Genomic DNA, 18,077 nt, shown 5'->3' on the forward strand with positions numbered 1-18,077 from the left:
TGTTTTCTATGTGTAAGCTGAGGACACGTGTCTCCAGCTGACACATCTGTATCTTTGTAAATATTTATGCTACGATAATGTATTATACCTCAAAAATTACAGTCGAATCCAAATAGTAGGCTTTCCACTTTTCAAGACTTTAGCTCAAATACTGTTAAAACCACGATCAAAAAACTATGTGCGAGCTGGAGTACCGTGTCTCCAGCTTACACATCTGTATCTTCGTAAATATTTAAGCTATAACAATGTTTTATATCTCATAAATTAAAGTCGAATAAAAAAACCCGACTTCAAATATTTCAAAGCTTTATCTCGAACCGTTTTCGAACTACGAACCGATATGTATGTGTAAGCTGGTGACACGTAACACACGGTGGATTATTAAAACCGTATAAGTTAGAGTTGCGTTTTAAAGATCAAATAATTCGTTATAATTAAAGTACACACGAGACATAATTTCAAATCTCTAGGCCTCTTAGTTTCAGAATTAAAAGCCAAAAACTATTTTCCCGCCAAATAATTCAAATAATGTGGGTCGACTGCGACGTTGCCGTTCCGTGCGTCCACTAGAGCAGTCGAATTTGAACCTAAATACTAGTAGCGTTTGAATCATTTTTATTTGTAGTTTAAATCATTTAATTTCGATTATAAGAATTTTAGACTAGGAGCCGGCTGATTTGTGTATTGAGTACCTAATAACCTATATTTTATTAATAAGAAAAAGCTAGGTAAAACAAAATTATATTTTAATATACAAGTAACGAACTTGTTTCCAAAGGCTCAAATATTTGTGGCGTTTCTAAACGCAACCACTTTAATTTTCATTTATATACAGTGAAGTCCCACGATTCTGCTACGTCAAGTGGCAAAAATGGGCAACAACTATATTTTGCTCTATGGTTACAAACAGATTTTGCTCTATGACAAACACAGTTGACAATGAGGGTTTTCGCGATTGAAAAATCCGCCAGATGGCAATAAGTAGACGCGAGGTCCAAATGCTGCGTTATTGGTGGATTTTGACATATCTGTCAATGTCATGTCAAAAATAACCAATCATGCAGCATTTGGACCTCGCATCTATGTATTGTCATCTGGCGGATTTTCCAATCGCGAAAACTCTCATTGAATTCTTCTTCTTTTGTTGAAGAATCAAATTTAAAAAAAAATTAACTACAAGATTAAGCGAACATAACGACTTAAACAAGGTTTCCCAAAAAGTACTGTCAAGCCGAAGCCCAGAGGTAGAGTATCACTAGGGCTACCCGAATACTCGATTTTTTCAAGTTATTTATAATTTTCAGATGATTTATGATGATGATGAAAATCTTTATCATATTTCAAAAACCGGGATAAAATCTATCCTACGTCCTTTCCCGGGACTCAACCATTATTTATTATTATTTATTTATAAAATATAGGTTATTAGGTACTCAATACACAAATCAGCCGGCTCCTAGTCTAAAATTCTTATAATCGAAATTAAATGATTTAAACTACAAATAAAAATGATTCAAACGTTACTAGTTTTTAGGTTCAAATTCGACTGCTCTAGTGGACGCACGGAACGGCAACGTCGCAGTCGACCCACATTATTTGAATTATTTGGCGGGGAAATAGTTTTTGGCTTTTAATTCTGAAACTAAGAGGCCTAGAGATTTGAAATTATGTCTCGTGTGTACTTTAATTATAACGAATTATTTGATCTTTAAAACGCAACTCTAACTTATACGGTTTTAATAATCCACCGTGTGTTACGTGTCACCAGCTTACACATACATATCGGTTCGTAGTTCTAAAACGGTTCGAGATAAAGCTTTGAAAGATTTGAAGTCGGGTTTTTTTATTCGACTTTAATTTATGAGATATAAAACATTGATGTAGCTTAAATATTTACGAAGATACAGATGTGTAAGCTGGAGACACGGTACTCCAGCTCGCACATAGTTTTTTGATCGTGGTTTTAACAGTATTTGAGCTAAAGTCTTGAAAAGTGGAAAGCCTACTATTTGGATTCGACTGTAATTTTTGAGGTATAATACATTATCGTAGCATAAATATTTACGAAGATACAGATGTGTCAGCTGGAGACACGTGTCCTCAGCTTACACACAGAAAACAACTCATAGTTATGAAATTCTAGAGGTTTGATGACTCTAATTAGGCTTTTATTGATGGTAAATGAGGATCATTTCGATTTTTAGCTGTGAATGCAGATTTATAGGTCTAAGAAATCCTTAATATACAGTCCAAAAATTTTTGTTCTACGACAAAAATTGACGAAGTTATGACCAAATTACTAAAAAAGTTCACTGACCGCCCGGCGCGGGACCGATGACGTCATTATATCCGATCCGAACGCTGCCGGCGTACTGCGTGGATAGAAAATATTTTTTTCTAGCCAAACTATCAGTTTTAGAGAAAAACTTGTTATGACATTTATTCATCAGAATAAAGTAAGCTATCGATAGGTAATTTTTTAAAATAGAAATTGTGAAAAATATCGCAAAAAATCCATACGCTCATACGATTCAATGGAACGCGGAGACGCGATTAGGGTCTCCGCGGTGGTATATTTGGCGATTTATTCAAATAAAGTGTTCAGAAGTGTTGTTAGAGTCATATCTTCGTCCAAGTAAAATATAAAAATGTATAAATATTAATTTATTTACTTCTAACAATAAGTATAGCTGAGGCAGATACACTCTGCCTAGGCTACAAGACATTGCTATGAAGATCATTTCGATGTACACGCACATTTCGATGTACACGCACATTTCGATGTACACGCAATACCTACCTGTTATTTAGTTTTTCTGAGTTAAACCTCCGTACCTACCTATCTATTCGCCTTTCCCATGGGCGGGCCAGCTGCTCCCTCCTGGAAATCTATTTAATCTTAGCCTATAAGCTGGGTATGACTCCCCCGTCCCTCTCCTCTCCCCAGGTCATAAGCTGGGCATGACTTCCCCCTCGGCCAGAAGTCGGGTATGATTTACCCCTCCCCCCCCCCCCCCCTAGGCCAGAACCAGAAACTGGTTATGACTTGACCCCCCCCCCCCTCCCCCCAGGCCAGAAGCTGGGTAAGGCTAGTTCCTCCCCCCAGTCCATAAGCATAAGCTAGGTATGACTCCCCCTCGGCCAGAAGCTGGGTATGACTACCCCCCCCCCCCTCCCCCTAGGCCAGAAACTGGGTATGACTTGCCTCTCCCCCCCTCTTACCAAGGACAGAAGCTGGGTAAGCTGGCTTGCCCCTCCCCCCAGGCTATAATCTGGGTATGACTTATCCCCTCCCCCCCTCCCATAGGCCAGAAACTGGGTATTAGCACTCATATTATGTATAATTATGTTCAATACAAACAATCATAAAGTTACACTCACCCCAACCGCGTCTCCGCATTCCATCGAATCCTATAAAAATGTGGTTTTTGGACATAGCGACACTTATTTTTCACAATTTTTATTTTTAAAAATTACTGGTCGATAGGTTACTTTATTCTGATGAATAAATGTTATTAAAAGTTTTTTTCTAAAACTGATAGTTTAGCTGGAAAAAAATATTTTCCATCCCAATAGTACGCCGGCTGCGCTCGATTCGGATATAGTGACGTCACGCGGCCCTGCGTACGTTGTCTTTTAGCGGCAAAAACGGCCTATGTTTATTACTTAATATCTTCGTAAGTAATGGTCCGATTTGGATAATTCAAAAAGATATATCTTTCTTATGTCTTAAAGATTAACGTAGATACTAGTTTTATTGAATTTTCTACAACAGTACTGATCCTCATTTGGAATTGCTCTAGGGCCAATGAGGAAGTTGGAGACATTCAGGTTGATTTTTTAGGTTAGGGTTAGTTTGTATTAAAGAATACTTCTAGATGGCGCTAACTGCTTTGTACAATACTGGAGGCATACTTATCTGTCAGCTGATTTTGACAAATAATTTCTTTCTGGAAAAGCGCGGGAAACGTTAAACTCGGCGGGTGTCTTTTTTAACTTTCCGATTTTATTTATAAATTTTCGCGTAATTGTGATCAGGGAAGTAGTTTTAGTGTAAATATTTATTAGTGTGTACGTATATTTTGTGTAGATAGTGTTATTTGAGCTGTTATTAGGTAAGTTTTTTCTCAATTTCGTCTCTCACCATGAACGATCCTCCTGACCCAGGGGGATCAGTTCCCCCTGTTTTTGATGAGTCTATCAGCTCTCCTGGACAGTCTTCTCCTTCAGTAGGATTTTATGTGACGGTAACAAATGATACAGATTCCGAAAATTCATTTACTGCTCCCCCCGCTCTCAAACGTAGTCACAAGAAAAGAAAACTTCATGGACAGGAAAAGAAAAAGGTTGATGGTCGTATGAGTAACCCTGATGACAAAACTCCTACAGTAGATCCTCCTACTCCCACTCCTATTGACCAGGATTTGCCAAATTCGGGCTCTGCTCCCGTCACTATTGGACGCAAGTTCTACAATAACTCTGATACGGCTCCATACATTGTCCACGTTCAGCGTAATCAATCGTCTCCCAGTGACGGCGTTTATTTGCATCCGGTTACTTTTGGGAACTTTCTAAAGAGACATAATTTTCATAACATTATTGATGGAAGCGTCAAGAGAATCGGACGAAACAAATGTTCAGTCTCATTTTCAGACTTCTCTCAGGCTAACTCATTTATGAGTCATCCTAAACTGGACTCTAATGATTTCAAGGCTTTTATCCCTACATTCAACGTCACTAGAATGGGACTTGTTCGTGGTGTTCCTGCTGAATGGTCCCCCGAAGAAGTCATAGAAAACATGTCAGTTCCAGTAGGATGTGGGAAAATAATAAAAGTGCGCAGACTGAATTTTAAATCTTTTAATAATGGTTCAGTTTCTTGGAAACCCTCTCAATCAGTTGTTGTAACATTTGACGGACAAACCTTACCAAAAAGAGTATTTATTTGCTACAATGCTTTACCAGTTGAATTGTATATCTTTCCTACAGTACAATGTTTTAATTGTTGCCGATTTGGTCATACAAAGGCCCAATGTAGGTCCCAGCCTCGCTGTTTTAAGTGTGGGCAGGCCCACATGGGAGATTCGTGCTCTGTTTATGAAGACCAAGCTTCCTGTTGTCTTTGCTCCGGTTTCCACTTTGCAACTAGCAAGTCATGCCCAGAATTCATCCGTCAGAAAAAAATTAAGTCTTATATGGCTGAAAATTCCATCTCATATGCAGAGGCTTCCAAGATTCACCCTCCAGCCTCAAAGTCCTATGCAGACGTATTGTCCTCTAACCCTGAAAAACAAAGCTCTTTTAGTAAAAATATTCCTTATTATAACCCTAATTCTGGTCCTCCAAAAGCATCATCTTACAAAAAGACAGTCTTCATGACACCCCGTCCTTCTCCTTCACATTCTAAGGGTTATGATAAAGTGGCTCATAATAATTTAATACGTGACTATTCTTTCCCATCCCCAAGGGATGGATGTGCTATTAATAACCAACCTAAAGAAGATTCAGCAACAAATTTATCTAGTCTTATTATAACTTTGATTAATGTTTTTTCTCAGTGTAATATCAAATCACCGTCCAACGTCGCCCCTTTACTAGAAAGTTTAATTCGATTCCTTCAAAATGGCTGCGAAGGCAATGCAGTGGAACTGCCGGAGTATCATCAGCAAAAAGAGTGACTTTTTTCACATGATTAATAAGTTTGAGCCTTTCGTTTTTGCTCTGGCAGAAACTTGGCTTAAACCTAACCAAAAGTTGAAAGTTAATGGCTATAATTCTATCAGGGAAGACCGGGTTGATGGATATGGTGGGGTAGCCATATTTATCAACAAGTCTGTCCCTTTTAATACAATTTCTATCCCTAACCACAGTATTGATTTGTCTATTGTAGCAATAAGTATTTATAATTTTTGTTTAGTGTCTATATACATTCCTCATCCCTGTTCTTCTATCTTATCTGAAATTGATCAAATAATATCATCTCTACCTAAACCTTTGATTATTCTAGGAGATTTCAACTGTCACCATCGAGCATGGGGCAGTTCTATTTCAAATAACTATGGTGAAATGTTACTTGACATCATTGATAATCATAACTTGTGTACATTAAATACAGGATCTCCTACTCGTTTGACCAGTCCAGGCCAAAGTCAAAGTGCTGTTGATCTGTCAATATGTTCCCCTAGCCTAGCTTCACTGTTATCTTGGCAAACACTCCCTTCATCATATGGCAGTGACCACTACCCCATTTTAATTACCTTTCCATTTAATAGTCCTTTAACTTCTAAATATGTTCCACAACTGAAACATAGACTTCCAGATAGGACCAGCAATGCGTGGAATACATTTAAAGAAGGTGTTGAGAACAATCTCCCCTCTCTTCCAATTGTTTCATCTGGTAATGAATCCACTTGCGCTACATCCTTTACCAATCTATTAGTAGATTCCGCAAATAAAGCTTTTCCTTTAAAAAAACTTAATCATAAGCTGCCCCCGCAACCATGGTGGGACAGTGATTGTACAGAGGCCATAAAAAAAAGAAAGTCTGCCGAGCGTAAATATAAAGCTAATATGACCAATGAAAATTTTTCAGAATTAAGTAAGGTAACAGAAGAATCTCGTGAACTTTTTAAAAAGAAAAAATTCGAGAGTTGGAGAAAGTTCTGCTTATCAATTTCCCCTGAAACCCCATCTTCAATAGTATGGCAAAACATTCGCCGATTTAAATCTGGCATGACAGAGTCTTCTCGCCCTTCTATCCCACTAGAAATCGCTGGTGCTTTCGTTGACAAACTAGCTCCACCATGGGTCCCTCAAAAACTGTACCTAACTTCGCCAGTCCCAGACCCTGTGTCTGCCATTGACCGGCCATTTTCACTGTTTGAACTTAAGGGAATCATACAAAACGTTTCTGATTCGTCTCCAGGTGCAGATGGTATCCCGTATTCCTTCTTTCATAACTTAGATGATCAAGTACTCTCATATTATTTGGAAATCATCAATTCAATTGCGATGACAGGTAGTGACGTCCCTCTGTCATGGAAGTTTCAAAAAGTGTTGCCAATCCCTAAACCAAATAAGTCCCCGTCAGACCCATCTTCGTATCGCCCAATAGTTCTTTCCTCAGTATTAATAAAACTAGCTGAACACTTAATTAAAAATCGACTCGAATGGTTTCTTGAATGTAATGATTTGCTTGCCGATAGTCAATTTGGTTTTAGAAAGGGAAAAAGTACCATGGATAGTATCAGTATACTCATTACAGATATCCGGCTTGCTTTTTCTGATAATCAATCGGTTGTAGCAGCTTTTCTAGATGTAAACACAGCATATGATAACGTCCTAATCCCGATATTGCTTAATAAACTTTATTCTCTAAATGTCCCTACAATGTTATGCAATTTTATTATAAATATTTTATATGAAAGGTGTCTAGATCTGTCACAAGATGACTCTACGTTCAATCGCACTTGCTGGAAAGGCCTTCCACAAGGTTCTGTCCTTAGTCCTTTGCTGTATAATGTTTACACTCATGATCTAGCATCATCAATCTCTAATAATTGCAATATAAAAATTCTCCAATATGCTGATGACTTGTTGTTGTATAATATTAATAAAAAAATAGATGAAGCTGCGACAACTTTGAAATTCTCATTATCAAATTTAAAATCTTGGCTTGATAAAAATGGTTTAAACTTAACCGCAAACAAAAGTGCCATAGTAGTTTTTTCCAGATCTAAGAACCCTCCACCTGTTCAAATTTCATATGATAATGATGTTATCCCTGTTAAACCTTTTCACAAATTTCTGGGAATAATTCTTGATTCGAAACTGACTGGACGCCAGCATTGTGAGTATATAGTAGAAAAATGTGAAAAAAGGGTAAATCTGCTTAGATGCCTATCTGGTGTATGGTGGGGAGCTCACCCTTATTCAATGAAACTTATTTACAATGCTCTCATTAGAAGTGTTTTAGATTACGGTACATTCCTTCTAGAGCCAGGTAACAAATCAGCTTTTAGAAAACTAGATCTTATTCAATCAAAAGCCCTTAGAATTGTAACAGGAGCAATGAAAAGTAGTCCAGTAAATGCACTTCAAGTTGAATGTTGTGATCCCCCTCTCAAATTTAGAAGGCAGTTCCTATGTGACAAATTTCTATTTCGTATATTCTATTTTTCTAATCATCAGCTTTTACCAAAACTGCAATGTTTGTCTGAAAAAGTTGTCGTTTCAAACTATTGGAAACATAAAACTGTTCCTTATCTTTTACAGAGTTACAGTAAATTAAAGTCTCTCTCCTCCCCTATTCACCGATCAAAATACTTACCACTGTTTCATTGCAACATTGAGTCTCTTTTAACCCCTATCAACATCTCTTTTCTTCCTATTGATAAGCAAGACATAAATATTGTTACTAAATTTCATGAAATTTTAGACACACAGTTTACTGGTTTTCATCATATTTATACAGATGCTTCCAAACATTCCTGTACTGAAACTACTGGAGTGGGAATTTTCCACACACAGTATAAAATTGTCCAAAAAGTCAAATTTCCTCCTGAAACCTCCGTCTTTACGGGGGAATGCTATGGCCTTTTGAGAGCAATAGAATATGTCAAATTGTATAAACTTGATAATACTGTAATTTTCACTGATTCCATGAGTGCACTTCATGCTTTAAAGCATTTTCCATTCAAATCCAGAACCCAATTCCCTGTTATATATGATATTAGAAAAGAATTTCATGAGTGTACTTTACTTGGTCTGAATGTTTGTTTCGTTTGGATTCCTGGTCACAGCGGGATTAGAGGCAACGAAATTGCTGATCGTCTTGCAAATGAGGCGGTAACCTGTGGAGATATGTATCCGTATCAGAATTATTGTCATGATCTGTTGTCTTTGCCTAAACTATCTCTTATATCTTCTTGGCAAGCGGATTGGGAAGATAGTAGTAAATCGAAAGGTTATCTTTTTTCACTCCTTCAACCACAAATTCCTGTAAAACCTTGGTTTTTTAAATTAAAATTTGACAAATGTGTAACCTCTATTATCATACGTCTGAGATTGGGTCACACATGTGCACCCTCTCACCTTGCCAGGTTGCACATCATTAATGATGATCTGTGCGAGTGCGGTTATGATTCAGGCACCATCAATCATATTTTCTTTTCTTGTCCCAATTATGATCGATCTGATTTCATCCAAAAACTTACCTCTTTGCATATTCCCTTCCCGACTTCCATAATGTCTCTCCTGTTTCACAAAGATGTTCATGTATATAATTGTATAGCCTCTTTTATTTCTGTAAATAGTTTAAAGTTATGATGTTTATAAACTTAATTTTTATTTATGTGTATAATAATGTTTATTTTCCCTGTTTTATATCCTTATTTTCCTGATCCAAATCCTTTCCAAATTCCGATATTAGGCAATTTTCCTCAATTCCCGTTTCCCCGTTTTTAACTCGACACTGGCAAAAGGCATAGCGTAGCCATAAAAAAAAAAAAAAAAAAAAAATTTCTTTCTGCCTGTCTGCTGTCTGTCAGTAAAATTTGACAGCTAAAGAAAACAGGAATGTCAGTCAGAAAACAGAAATAAATTCAGAATTTCTTTCGAAAATCAGAAAGAATTTCGTACTTTGATTTTTAAAATCACTTTGTGCACAAATACTACATCATAATCAAGATGACCAACGAAGAACCGTCAGATTTAGATTGGGTGCAATTGCGCCGCGAAATGGGAGCGGTACAGCATGGAGAGACTTCAGCCCAAAAATTCTCCCGGAAGTTTTATGCAAATCCATTTGTTCCGATAGGTATGTAGCTTACTTACGGCCGAATACTGAAACGCCATTTAAATATTTGACGGCTTCTCAAATAGTTAAGCAGCTCCTAAACTTACATTTCGCATACTCAAAACAATATCTGAGCAGTTCTCAATTTTTAAGCACCTCTCAAATTAAGTTGCACTCAAACGCCACTTAAATGAATTTTCGCATACTGAAACGCCATTCAACGCTAAGCATTACTCAAACAACTGTCAAATCGTCTTAAGCAGCTGTTAAATTTGAGAGTGCTTGCGCGGTATCTTAAATCCTATTCTTATACCTAAATCGACCTAAATAGTGGTAAATAATGTGTGTCATCGTTATCATTTCTTTCGAGCCTCGAGGAAATACCTAGATCTAATCGCAGGAACGCAATAAGGCTGAACGCTATTGAAAAATATTATTATAATGACATGCAATTCCGAGCGAGGTTCCGCGTCCCTAAAGAAACGGTGTTGTTTCTGGATTCATAATTTGGAAGCTCTTTGAAACCCCTCACCAAATGCCATACAACCAGTGGACCAAATACTTATTATAACCCTCAGTTATAACCCTACTATTCTACGCAACGGGAAGTTATGAACGTGTACTAGGTGATATCTTCCAAATCTAACAGCCAACTGTGCATCGTATAGTGCACGAAGTAACAACCAAAATAGCTGCTATGAAATCGCTTTACATAAACATGCCTATTTCTGAGGATTAAGAGGACATCGCATAGCAGCATTTCCAAGAGTTGTTGATTTGTCAATTTGATGCTCTGTCAGTCAACAATGATAAATGTCAATTGTGGTTACGTTTCGGTCCACGATCGCCACTTAATAGATTTCAACAATAAAAAGTATCACCTTTAAAATTATTTTTTTAATTAAATATAAATGCAAGCATTAATTTTTTTATATGATAAAACGAGATTTATATATAATAGAAACTAAAAATAAACTGTTCTATGTTAAGTTGATTGAGTATATTTCCATAAAAGACAATACATAACCAAACGATGCTGCGTGTAATGGATAAAAGACGTAAAGTTATCATTTGTGTAAATGAAAACATACTTTTTTTGGTAAATGTTGCCATTATGTAAACATTTGAGAGCTGCTTAGCTGATCACGGCTTCAAATCCGTTGAGTAGCGTTTGAGAATACCATTTAAAATTGAAGGATACTTAAATTTAGGAGCCCGTCAGCTGAGTGACAGATTTGAGTAGTGTTTCAGTATTCGGCCGTTAAAGTTTTATGCTGTGTCGTATAATTTGTGATTTTATATTGGTTGATGTTTTTGAATTTTTCATGCCTTTTGTAATTTCCAATACGATAATGTTATGTATTGTTTATGGAATAAATGACTATGACTACTAAATAAAATTGATTTAAAGTCTGTAGCTATAGTAGTTTTTCATTCCGAGGCAAATGATAAAAAATGTACTAATAAAAAAGTACCTACGATATCATTCTTTTATGTTTCAGGTGCTTTAGCAACTGCCGCTGCATTATCATATGGCTTGTGGAGCTTCAAAACTGGTCTAACTCGAATGTCTCAACAGATGATGAGACTCAGAATTCTCGCTCAAGGATTTACTATCACAGCTCTCGTTGGTGGTGTTATTATGACTGCAGGAAAGAACTTTAAATGATTTTCATGGAATACTACTTTCTTGCTTAAAAACAAAATAAATCCCATATTAACTAAGATAAAATTAATGATAGTCATTCATTTTGCAGTCATTTCAACAATGGTACCTACCAACTTGTGCTGTGAAAGTGTAGTTTTCGTTAATAAATTATTTGAAATATTTTTAGTGTTATGTAAAGTCAAAGAAATAATTGTATAAAAATGGAATATTTAAATAATGTTTCAGTTTGCCTTTTATTTATCACTAGCTTTCCGCCCGCGGCATCGCCCGCGTGGAATTTTATCTGTCACAGAAAAAAATTAACGCGCGCGTCCCTGTTTCAAAAACCGGGATAAAAACTATCCTATGTCCATAAACTATCTCTGCCAAATATCATCAAAATCGGTACAGTGGTTTAGGCGTGAAAGCAAGACGGATAGAGCACAGATGGCCAGAGCCACACAATATTAGAAGTGTAATAGTTTTTATTAAATAATAAACTCTTAAAATAAATTGCATCCTTATTTAAAATTATTTATGGAAAACGTTGATTTTAGGCTTTACTTGCTATAATATTATCAAGAGATGAGTGCCATGACTGTGGTAGTACTAAAAGTATGGAAGAAGGAAACATTCAATTTATGGATAGATCCAGTTTATTCTGTAACCTATTTATTGATACCATTGGATAGAGCTTGTGAAGCTCTTTTAGAATCAGTAACCAGTTATACGATATCAAGTGTAGTTGATTTGAATTTTTGGATAGTTCCAGTTGATTCTCTAACATAATATTATTGATACCGTTTGATAGAGCTCATAAAGCACTTTTAAGATCAGTAAATAGTTTTTCAATATCTTGAATATTTAAGAAATAGGTAATCGAGTGAGATCACTTGTTGTTTCCGCCCTGTATAAACAATGATTTTATGCAAGAATGTGTTACTTAACGGGAACACTGAGCCCAGAGCCCCGATTACGGTAACTTTTAACGTCTACAACAGGGTGTGGAAACTTCCATACAACGGTCATCGAAGTGAAACTTGCTTCCAAACAGCGACATCGGTGAATAAATTCAAATACTTTTTAACTACCCTAAAACGCTCTAGATGGCGCTGCTCCTGTTTCCTTCATATTTTCATTTTTTTCTTAATTAAAATATATTTGAGAATATTGTTAATTACAATGTGAAAACTTTTTTTAAATGAAATTAATTTGTTTTAATTTAAAACTGAACATTGACATTTTTGTTATAATTTACATAATAGAGTAGTAGAAATTACTATTTAACATATGGCAACTTTGTTTTTCCTCCAAAATGGCCGGTGTTGTTTTTGTTATGTTAAATGCATTCTTGTTTTCTTAGCCATCATTTAAGTTTTCTGTGGCCCTATTAAAGTATTGAAGAGTCGTCGAGTCAAATTCAAGTTCATTCCTTCGTACCTGCTGCTGTTCTGGTTCATCGGAGTTTTGTTCGTTCCTTCGTGAATCGCAAAGAAACTTTCTGATAAGTTCACAAGTGATCTGAGTTTTCTCAATGTGCAAATGCTTTTTTAGTGTTGTTGAAAACTTTGCGAAAAGACGCTTTTGGTGTATAATATTATGTGTGTTCATAAATAAAGTAAAATTATTAAATTCAAAAGTTTTTGTTTACTTATTTGCATTTTCATGTGCAATGTAGAATTATTCCAAATCCATTGTTTTGAAAATAATACAATACGTACACCATAAAGATAAATATTTTCAAAATAATGGATTTGAAAAAATTCTACAGTGTACATCATAAAAACAATAATTCTTTGAAGGTTATGAGGGCCTATGTGTGCGTGCGTGAACTGTGTGTATGTGTGCGAGGACTTTATGTATGTATGTGTGCGTGTACTATGTATGTATGTATGTGAGCGTTACGTACGTAGGTTAAGTACAGGGAATTTAACACCAGGCTGTCAATTAGTAGGCTCAAAAATTTGACAGAGAGGGTTCTCTATTTCCTATGTATTACTTTTCTCTATGGTCTACAATCCAGACGCGTTTCTGATTCTGCAATACGATTGGTCAAAACAGCTGACGTACGCTGTTGAACGACCAATCGTATCGCAGAATCGAGAAGCGTGTCTGGATTGTTGACGTTAAAAATTACCGTAATCGGAGCCCCGATTACGGTAACTTTTAACGTTTCCAATCCAGACGCGGTTCATCGATTCTGCGATACGATTGGTCAAAACAGCTGACGTACGCTGTTGAACGACCAATCGTATCGCAGAATCGAGAAGCGTGTCTGGATTGTAGACGTTAAAAATTACCGTAATCGGGGCTCTGTTTTGTTGAGTAACACTGTTACTCAAAGTGAAAAAAAAATGTGGCATTGAGTAACAGTGTTACTAATCGGTAATTTTTTTACCAATGGGTACCTGTCTCATCTGTGCCCCTAACAGTGTTACATACACAGATATGGATTAGAGGTTACATAAAATGGTGTGAGTGACTCAACGGGAACAAAAGTATTCGTTTATTTCAATAAATCGCCAAAAATATCGATATTTTTTTTTTCAACCAACTATCCTTTCAAACTGTCAGTGTCACTTATTACTTTTCTCTATGCTGTCACCACAGATATGGATTAGAGGCTGTCACTCACTCACTGTCACAGATGAGACCTCCCCTTCACTGTCGGTGTCGGTGTGCGTGTTTGTTTTTGCTTGCTTGCTCTTCTGGCTGGCTTGCACTTTTTCTTGACAAGAGCCACAGAGCACGTAATAATAACAAGAGCATTCAATACAAAACGACTGAAAATCCGAAATAAATAAGTTCTTAAGCCAGTAGATTCATACATGTAAGAACACAATTCACTTGAAAAATGAATGGATTCATTGCTGTGCATTGCGGTAAGCTACTTTGTTAATAGTACAAATGAATAACTTGCTAAATAAAAATTTGTTTAAAGCTATACTACCAAAATACTTTTTCAATTTTGTATAATACATGAAAGCCCCTCGATTATTATTCCCATACATCAAACTTAATCTCATGTTATGATTGTATAGGAGCTGGGTATCACAGTGACAATCTTAAAAAAGAATACCAAAGAACATGCTATGCAGCTTGTAGAAAAGCTATAGAAACTCTTAAGAGTGGAGGCAGTGCAGTAGATGCAGTGGAAAAAGCAATAATAGGTAATAATGACTGAAAAAGTTCTTCACCTCTATGAATGGTCATTGTGTTTCTTGAAATACTGTTATGTTGATTTATGGAATTCATTAAATGTAAGGTAGCAACTAATTTTTTGTTTTTTTTTAGAATTAGAAAACAGTTCATTAACTAATGCTGGATATGGATCAAATCTCAGTTGGGATGGATCTGTTGAGTGTGATGCATCTATTATGAATGGCCAAACACTACATTTCGGAGCATGTGGTGCTGTGTCAAATGTCTGGAATCCTATAAGTTTGGCCAAACACTTGTGTATGAAGCAATGTGAAAATCTCTCCCTGGGCAGGGTTCCCCCATGCATTCTGACTGGACGAGGAGCCCGGTCATGGGCAGAAAGAATGGGTTTGGAAATTGTAGATGAAAAAGATATGATTTCAGCCCGTGCTTTTCGCAACTTTAAACACAGTAAAAGAAAATTGAAAAGATACTCCCTTCAAAATGACATTAAATTTAGTCCTCTGGATACTGTGGGAGCAATATGTGTTGATTCCAATGGGATAGTGGCATCAGGAGCTAGTTCTGGAGGAGTCTCTTTGAAGCATGAAGGCCGAGTTGGTCAGGCTGCTTCATTTGGCAGCGGCGTGTGGGCTGTCAATAACATGGATAACAAGTCACCTTCCATAGCAGCATGCACATCTGGTTGTGGCGAGCATTTAATTCGGACTCAATTAGCCAGAAAGACAGCAGAAAGCCTTAATGATCCCTCTCCTGTAATAAGCCTGGACAAATGTTTGAAAGATCATTTCTTAAATTCACCATTTCTTTGGGATGTTTCTGAACGATTGGGTGGAACATTGGCATTGCGTTTTGACCCTGCGATTGGAGAAGGGGAACTGCTTTGGGGTCACACTACCAAAACTATGTGCATTGGTTACATGTCAACAGAACATGAAAGACCAAAGGTATTGTTTGTTTTTTATTTTTCTATTGTCTCTTAAAAATAATTTTGATTAAAATAAAATATACCTATATTTATATAAATAATTTATGTTTTCAGTGCATTATATCTCAATTACCAGCAAAGGTTGAACCAGGCCACAAAGCAGTTGTGTCAGGGACACCATTCAATGTTCGTATACAACCATGCCCAACGTTTCAATGGGAAGTGAAGACTGAAACAAACTGTAATGGATCTCTCTAGTTACTACTCTTAGTTTTAGTGTAATTAGCTTAGATAATGTTTAGATACCTAGGTAATGTGACTGTGTTCTTGACTAATAATTAGATAAAGAGATGCCAATGTGTATTGTTACTTCATCAACAGCCCTTTACAGTCCACTGCTGGACTATGAGCCTCCTCCACTATAGTGGAGGGTTTTGCCATAATCTCCACGCTTGGCAGGCGGGTTGGAAATCGCAGTTTAAAAGATTGATGTTTTTCAGAGAGCGCTGCTGCCCATTCTCTGTTTGATGTGTAGTCCCTAAGTCGCCTCTTACGACACCCGCGGGAAGAGTAGGGGTTGGTGACAAATGTATTCTACTCTGCCGTCACCACACGGCTTATTCAATACTATTAATTGCAGGAGTGTGATGGATGGGAGAGCATAATACATATTTGCATAAATTGGCTCTTGGCTACTCTAATAAAATCACCCAATGAATTTAAGTGTTTGCACTTCTTTGTGAAAAGATTAATGTCTTATGTACAATTATTTATTTATAGTTGTTGCAATTCACGAAGCCTTTACATGTAGCTCACAACTGTTCATTTTTCAAAGTTTTGGTAGACGTTACGTTATGTGCATCTACTCGTACACAAGTAAAGCTCACTCGCCTTCGTGAGTAACAAGAACTAGGTATACTACTTTACCTAAGGCCTAAGGGCTTTACTAAAGATCTCAATTTGTGGTGTATTATGCTCCCCTATCACTTTTTGAAAGATACAAAAATAATTATGTGAAATAATAACTATGACCTAGAATATTGCATTTAACAACTACCTACACTCGGCGTCAAATAAATCGCACCTCCCGCGACGTCAAATACATACTTTTAAACGTATGCATCCCCACTTCCTACCAATATTGGTACCATTTGAAAGCCTAGTTCTAAACTTCATGTCATTAAAGGAAAGGTTTTTACACCAAAAATGTGTCTAGAAGGATCCAGTCTCTTCTTAAAGCGACAGGTAGTTACGCTTGAGCCAACTTATATGGCTATAAAACTGTTAAATTGTGATTAATCGCCATACATCTGTTAAAGAGGACACGTGAGATCATTATTTGGTTTTATACCCACAAAAATTGGTTTAATTGGTCCCAGAGCGCAGAGGCAAGCCTCAAGTGAGGCCTTTTCACATTGTGGTATGTCACATTTATGGTACCTGTTAATTGTTTATAAAAAAATTAAATGTGTGTTCTTTATGTTTAATTAATGAGCTTTTAAATAACACCAATATTTGTGGAGCACATGATTGTGTCAGAAGAAATTATTGTCGCGGGAGGAGGTGCGATTTCTTTGACGCCTAGTATATTTTATTTTCAAGAATGTGATAGATGAGAGAGCATAATATTTGCATCGATTTATTTTCAAGTGTTTGTAGTTTTGTACATCTTTGTGAAAAGATTAATGTCTTATGTAAAATTATTTATTTACTAATTTACCTAAGTATTACTAAAGATCTCAATATCAATTTGTGGGATATTTTGCTCCCGTACCACTTCTTGAAAGATAAAAATATGCGGAAATATCTATGATCTAGAATATTGCATTTAACAACTATATTTACTTATAGGTAATTACCAATTTGAAAACCTACACAATTTTCAGGATTAGATTGAAGTTTTTTAAAGTTGTCTTGGAATTATTGGTTAGTGGTGTCAAATGGGTTACCTACACCATATCGAATTACAAATGATCGAAAATCAAAATATCGAATGCTCAAAATATCGAACGTTCAGAATATCGAATTTACAAATGATCGAACGATCAAAATATCGAATGATTAAAATATCGAAAAATCAATATAGAGGTTTTAAAAAATGCAGGGTTCGAAAATATCCGATATTTATTATAAATATCAAAATATCGGATATTTATGATATATATCCGATATATATCAACTTTGATATATATCAAATTTGTATGAAAGCTATACTATTATTTTATTGTATTATTTATGAATACAATTGCATAATTATGTGTCACATAAACATGTTTTTAATGTTTTTAAAACTTAAAATCAGACAAATAAAGCAAAAACATAAAATCTTCTTGTAAATACGGCAAAATCAACTAAAAAACAAAAATCTTATGTGAAAAAGTACAAATACAGTTACAAATTTTAAAAATTGATATATATCATCAAAACCGGCTGGATATATATCGGATATATATCAAGATATATATCCTCGAACCCTGAAAAAATGTCATACAATTAATGTAAATGAAACAAATTCATAAACACATTTTTTTTATTTTCCACTT

General features: G+C 36.0%; 2 protein-coding genes and 1 long non-coding RNA gene across 3 annotated transcripts; 2 read left to right on the forward strand and 1 right to left on the reverse strand.

Moving 5' to 3' along the window:
* Positions 1–4,845: 4,845 nt before the first annotated feature.
* Positions 4,846–9,504, reverse strand: LOC135076169 (uncharacterized). Its single transcript, XR_010258198.1, has 3 exons — positions 9,216–9,504; positions 8,762–8,852; positions 4,846–5,283 (listed from the first exon to the last, which is right to left on the reverse strand). It is a non-coding gene; the product is annotated as an uncharacterized LOC135076169 (long non-coding RNA).
* Positions 9,505–9,533: 29 nt separating this feature from the next.
* On the forward strand, positions 9,534–11,689 carry LOC135076170 (HIG1 domain family member 2A, mitochondrial). The gene is made up of 2 exons (XM_063970636.1): positions 9,534–9,817; positions 11,299–11,689. Exons 1-2 carry the CDS (start codon positions 9,688–9,690, stop codon positions 11,463–11,465), a joined length of 297 nt encoding a protein of 98 aa, XP_063826706.1. The 5' UTR covers positions 9,534–9,687; the 3' UTR covers positions 11,466–11,689.
* A 2,426-nt stretch (positions 11,690–14,115) lies between these two features.
* LOC135076172 (threonine aspartase 1) lies at positions 14,116–17,781 on the forward strand. Its single transcript, XM_063970638.1, has 4 exons — positions 14,116–14,326; positions 14,486–14,614; positions 14,739–15,553; positions 15,649–17,781. Exons 1-4 carry the CDS (start codon positions 14,299–14,301, stop codon positions 15,790–15,792), a joined length of 1,116 nt encoding a protein of 371 aa, XP_063826708.1. The 5' UTR covers positions 14,116–14,298; the 3' UTR covers positions 15,793–17,781.
* Positions 17,782–18,077: the final 296 nt, after the last annotated feature.

Source organism: Ostrinia nubilalis, chromosome 11, assembly GCF_963855985.1.
Source record: "Ostrinia nubilalis chromosome 11, ilOstNubi1.1, whole genome shotgun sequence".
NCBI classification, from domain to species: Eukaryota; Metazoa; Arthropoda; class Insecta; order Lepidoptera; family Crambidae; genus Ostrinia; species Ostrinia nubilalis.